At 47.2% G+C, this 6000-nt stretch overlaps 1 protein-coding gene across 2 annotated transcripts in view; it reads left to right on the top strand.

Annotated features, from left to right (window-relative positions):
- The first annotated feature begins 922 nt into the window (after positions 1 to 922).
- The window catches only part of GPR39 (G protein-coupled receptor 39), a 252325-nt gene continuing 247247 nt past the window's right edge, over positions 923 to 6000 (top strand). For both annotated transcript variants that reach the window (XM_066233493.1, XM_066233492.1), the window contains exon 1: positions 923 to 2254. In XM_066233493.1, coding sequence (XP_066089590.1) covers positions 1399 to 2254 — 856 coding nt within the window. In that variant the 5' untranslated portion in view covers positions 923 to 1398. The remainder of the gene's footprint in view (positions 2255 to 6000) is intronic.

Here is a 6000-nt window from a genome sequence, read left to right as displayed (position 1 = left end):
CTCTAACTTTGTGGGGAGGGGAACGTATGTTCTAATCATTCTACAATGCGTAGGATAGCTCCCCCACCCCACCCCGCCCATTTCCTCTGATTCTGAATCTAGAAGATGAAAATGGGTCCATGCAAGTTTCCTCTCTCTGAAGAGAGGGAAACTGTCATGATCCTTAATAACATTTTCACTATGTGGCCCTGTCCTGCCTCTCTCCCTGCAGCTGCCTCCGGAGGGTACGCTCTCCACCGGCCGCATCCTGACCCACAGACACCAGTTAAAGCCTTCTCGCCGCTGTGCAGGGAGAGAGGCTTGCGCGGAGCAGTGATACTGAAAGGCATCCCGCGCTTCCCCAATCCTTCCGCAGGAAGGCCCAGCAGGACCCTGTACGGGGCACCAGGAGGCTTGGGGGAAGGCAGGGCTTTTAGGGGACCCCATTAAGCCTGCTTGGCGTCCACTTACTTCCTGAAACAGAGGCCCAGGTAGCTCAGCCCAATCATTCACTGCAAAAGCCATAGGGCCCGGAAGGCAGAGGCAGTGCGCCAAGGAGGCGAGCGCTTGCTGCCTCCTCCAAGGGTGACCTGGACATCTGACCTGTGATGGAGGCGCGAGCCCGGGTTCAATAGCCTCTACACAGGTTGTGGCCCAATCTTTGAAGGAACCGCAGGACAACTGTGGCAGTGGGGGTAGGACAGGAGAAGAGAAGTGTGTCTTTCCCAGCTGCAATCCTGAACGTCAAGCCCCGGGAGCGCACTCCAACTTCCCTCGGGCTGCGCCTCCCCGCGCGGGGCGTCTGGCCAGCTGCCCACCGCTGTCTCCGGTGGCCGCTTGGGCGGAGGCGGAGGAGGAGTCACTGCCACCCGGAGCTCCTGAGCCCAGGTCTGACTCTGGGACCATGCCTGTGAGCTGAGTCAAATCCTGCCCTGCCGTTGGACTTGCCGGCAGCCGGGCGGCTGCGCACAGCGGTGGTTAATGATTGATCGCTGACCACCTAGCCACCAACAGCGCTGAAGAGGGTGCTCCATGACCGTGGGCTGAGGCCGACCAGTGCCAGGCAGCCGGAGGGCAGCGGCAGGCTGCAGGGAAGAGCACGCCCCGGCACAGAGAAGGCCTGGCGCGCTGGGGGCTGCGGTGCTGACTCCTGGCCAGATCAGGATCTCCTTGCTCCGCTTCCCCCCCTCCGCATTCCTAAACACACGCCCCAAACTCCGCCCCCAGGCGCCTCCCGGGCCACTGCTAGGTTGGGCTGCTCCAGGAAGTTTCCATGAAAGCACCTGAAATACTACCAACTTACCTTTTCCAAGAGTGAGAGAAAGCCCTCCTGAGTTGCCCCAAGAATTCTGGGCTCTGCTGAGAGGAGGGACGTTGAGAAGGTCTTTGGACCCGGTGGCGTGGCTGGATTGCTTCCTGATGGCTTCACCCGGCGGCCCCAGCAGTGACTGCTCCCACGTTATTGATCACAGCCATATCCCCGAATTTGAGGTGGCCACCTGGATCAAAATTACCCTCATCTTGGTGAACCTGATTATCTTCGTGGTGGGCATTCTAGGGAATAGTGTCACCATTCGGGTCACACAGGTGCTGCAGAAGAACGGCTACTTGCAGAAGGAGGTGACGGATCACATGGTGAGCCTGGCTTGCTCGGACATCTTGGTCTTCCTCATTGGCATGCCCATGGAGTTCTACAGCATCATCTGGAACCCCCTGAGCAGGCCCAGCTACACCCTGTCCTGTAAGCTGCACAATTTCCTCTTTGAGGCCTGCAGTTATGCCACGCTGCTGCACGTGCTGACACTCAGCTTCGAGCGCTATGTCGCTATCTGCCACCCCTTCCGGTATAAAGCCGTGTCTGGGCCCTGCCAGGTAAAGCTGCTGATTGGCTTCGTCTGGGTCACCTCCACCCTGGTGGCATTGCCTTTGCTTTTTGCCATGGGAGTTGAGTACCCCCTGGTGCACGTGCCCAATCACCGGGGTCTCTCTTGCAACCGCTCGCTCACCCGCCATCAGGAGCAACCCGAGACCTCCAACATGTCCATCTGCACCAGCCTCTCCAGCCGCTGGACGGTGTTCCAGTCCAGCATCTTCAGCGCCTTCATAGTCTACCTCGTTGTCCTGGTCGCCGTGGCCTTCATGTGCTGGAACATGATGCAGGTGCTCAGGAGGAGCAAGCAGGGCACAGTGGCCTGGAAGGGGCAGCAGGCACAGCTGAGGAAGTCGGAGAGCGAGGAGAGCAGGGCTGCCAGGAGGCAAACCATCCTCTTCCTGAGTGAGTCCTGGGTGGAGGGCTGCCTGGGAGCAGCCCTCACCTCCACCCCGGGACTCCCGGTGGTCTTAACTGGAAATCTTGCCTTAAAAGTGCAAACTTAAGTTCTTGAGGCACTGATCTGAGTCTGGATGTTTTTTCTTTGTGTTTTGGAGTTAAGATTATGGTGAAAAGATTAGACCAGGAATCAGAAGGTCTGGGTATATTCCAGAATAGCACTTCTGTGACCTCCAGCGAGTCACAAAATATACTGGGTAAAATGAGGATGATAATGCTGAGACATGTCAGGGTCAAATTAGGTTAATGCAGGAGAGGTGAAAGTCCTTTGAGTAGGACCAAGTTCTGCAGAGATGAAAGAGCATTCTTATCTTGTCTGTCTTTACCCTGGAGAACTTTTCTCAAGCACTTAGAGTTTGTTCCCATTTTTCTTCCTCTTTGCAGAGGCAAGGCTGTCAGGAAAATACACTCTTATTTAATAAGGCTGCTTATTTTATTCCCAGGGGCTATCTCCTACCTAGTCTTAAAAAACTGGAGCCCTCAGACGTGCCCTGATCAGGGTAGGTCTGTACTTTCTCGGAGCAGAGAAACAAGGCAGGGCCACCCTCCTGTTTGTTTGATCTGGAAAGTTTGTCTTCACAGATTCTTGGGACTTGGTCCATCATCCAAAAATCCTGGTTCCCACACAGAGAAAGTTCTTTGTTTAACAAACTTTTGTTGTAATGCAGATATTTAAAGTCAGGCCCTCTGTCAGGAAGGTAGGAGTCTACTATCTGCAGACCCCTAAGCCTTCAAAGGAGGGACATGGTGGCTACCCTTTGGAAGACAGAGCTTTAATGGAGACACATAAAGTTTGTGCGAGAGAAGGTATATGTTGGTCAAATAAGTTTGTAAATATGATATATAGGTTTGCTTGCTTCTAGTTTGCATTGGGTGTGGGGGACAGGCTGTAAGCAGGCAGGGTTGTTATACCCTAAAGTTTAGTTTTAAGACTAAGCCTTTCCCACTCTAAATGACTTTATATCAGAGACTTCCTTGTTTGTAAATTGGATTAAAGGTTTTGATTTCTACACTATAAAATGGGGCAGACGGGATCTTGCTCTCTCGGTTCCTGAGATCAGCATTAGAGGAGAGAGCAGAGAAAGGAGAGCAGAGAAAGGCCACGTGGAGGAGAAGGAGAAGCAGCCAAGATAGTGCAGTGCTGAAGGAGAAGCCAGTTTGTGCAGAGTTTGTGCAGAGAGAAGGAGATGGGGAGCAGAGGTGAATAAGGCTGGTGAGGTAGAAACCTTTGATTCTAGGAAACTCAGATAAATCAGTGGCTTTGGGAGCCCTGAATAAAAAGGGAAGTGTTTTCCCACTGTATTTCTTGCCTTTCTTGCCTGCCGGGTGCAAGCTAGGATTAAAGCTAATGGCCCACCAGTTCTTGGGTCGTTGTTTCATTACCGTCTGTCCAAATCCTATGCGAACCTGTACGGGCCAGGTGGCTGTGATGGTGGCTGTGGCTACTGGCTTTACAGTATATTTATATAATAAATATATATATTAGCAGAAACAAGAAGATGTGGGTGTGTCAGTGTGAATCAGGGGAGTTGATAGCACAAATGTTTCTCCTCTGCCCTTTTTCCTTGTCAGTGCCATGTCAGAAGAAGTAAATCATGGTGCTGTTTGTTTGGTGTGGGAAACTTGAGTAACAGGTTCCAGGACCAGGGTTAAACACAAAAGAAAATTTGAAGGCAATTGAAGAGAGATGGAAAGAACCTGGTCTTGTCCCTGCTGTCTCTGGCTTCTGGTTGTCCCTAAAAGGCTGACTTGACTCTGTGTCTGTGTGAAGTGAAAGGAGGCAGTTTACAGTTGTTGAATGCCTACTCTTGATTTGGGGCTGTGCCAGGTGACTTATATTTCCATTTCATAGAATTTCAGGCTTAGAGAAATGCATTCAGGTTCAAATGCATTCAAGTGCAGCTCCAAATTTTCACCTTGCTTCTTAGGGCAGAGAGATGACTGGCAAGGGAAAAGAAAATAAAGCAGGACTTCGATTAGGAAGGTGCTATCTAGATTGGGCTGTTGCTGTGGCTGCAAGTAAGTAGGTAACTTTGGGGACTTGAGAAGGACAGACAACTTAACTCAATCTCCCTTACCCCCTAGCTGCTGCCCAAAATATTCCAAGAAGGAATGACATTTTGTTTGCTTAAAGCTTAAACATCTGTTGAAAGTCTAGTTCTCCATTTCTGCAAATACCCTTAGGCATATCTTAAACTTTTAGCAGTAATTAATACTTTAATGGGAATGAATTTCCTTTTTTTTTTTTTTTTTAGTTCAGGCACTCTGTTCTACTCTGATTTAGGAATATAAAGGCTGCATTTGAACAAGGAAAAATAATTGATTTATCTTTGTTCTCTATTGCACTGATCCAATGGTTCTCAAAATGTGCGCCAGGGCGCACAGATGAGCCCTAGATTTTCAGGTGCGCCCTATGGTATTCCAGAGAAATATGTGCCTGTTGGGGACCAAAAAACCAACAGGGTTTTTGGAGTTTAGATTTTTTGGGGACAGAAGTGTGGGAAATTGGCTGTAAGCTGACAGTCTGCCCAACCTCCCACCTCATTTGCCTGATTAGGTTGCAAAAGGCTGTTAAGCTGTGGTGCTGGATTGTTTACACTACCCCCCATGTTCCCCAGAAAGACTGGAGGCAAGTTTCTTCTATCCTTTGTTTGGTGTAAAGTTAAGATAATGTATATGGTGGGGCTTTTCTGTACTCAACACAATTAAGAGTAAAAAGAGAGGAATTCTTCAATATATTGACAAAGAAATAAGAGTTTGCCTTTCAAATATATGCTCAAATGTTGAAGAAATCACTAAGACACATCAGGCGCATGTTTCTCATAAACACAAGAATGAAAAAACTTAACACATTCACCCCTGGACCTGCTGAATTTACTAAATCTTACTAAGAATGTATCTATATATATAAAAAGTTAAATTTTTTGTCATTTTTTTTTATTTTTTAACTCCTCTTTTTTACAAATTTTAAAAAGCATAACTCAAAAAATGTAACACAAAATGTTTTTAATGTCAGAATAAATTTAATTTTGTCATATTTATTTTGTTTAATTACCATAAAAGCACTCTTGTACTTTATATTTTTTCTTTAATATTTGACTTAATTATTATAACATATTTCTCAGAAATTTGTATATAGTGCACCTACAATTATTTGTAGAATTTTAAATGCCCCCCGACTTCAAAAAGTTTGAGAGCCACTGCACTAATCTGTGATATGTTTAGTATTTTTATGAATAGACATCTCTTCTTTTCCCAGGGGGTATTGCTGCAAAGTCAGTCTTCATTTTGTAACATAAAGTCAGAATGTTTTTTACTTAGTGATAGATAGGACCTTGACAATATCTCATGCATTTAGTAATCACCTGGAATGAGGCTGTTCTTAATCCTTCCTTCTAGTTCTCTCCCTCTCTCTTGTAACAACTGTGTGTTCATCACCCATCATGTTCCCCCAGAAAGACTCTTACATGGCACTCAGGTGCTCAATGTGCAATAATGTCTTGGGAAAGTTTACCCTTTGTATTTCGCCCATTTCCTCTGCAGTAGGTTCTCAAAGCAGTTCTTGCAAATGTGTCAATGAATTTAAAGAGCTTTTTAAAAATAGAAACCTCACTAATTAACTCAAGTTAGGAAATAAATTAATGGAGTGAAGAAGAAGAAATCATGGCCTGCATTCATCAGATTAATACAAT

The sequence above is a fragment of the Saccopteryx bilineata genome, chromosome 5, assembly GCF_036850765.1.
Source record: "Saccopteryx bilineata isolate mSacBil1 chromosome 5, mSacBil1_pri_phased_curated, whole genome shotgun sequence".
Classification (NCBI taxonomy): Eukaryota; Metazoa; Chordata; class Mammalia; order Chiroptera; family Emballonuridae; genus Saccopteryx; species Saccopteryx bilineata.
This window is presented reverse-complemented; position numbering and strand designations above follow the sequence as displayed.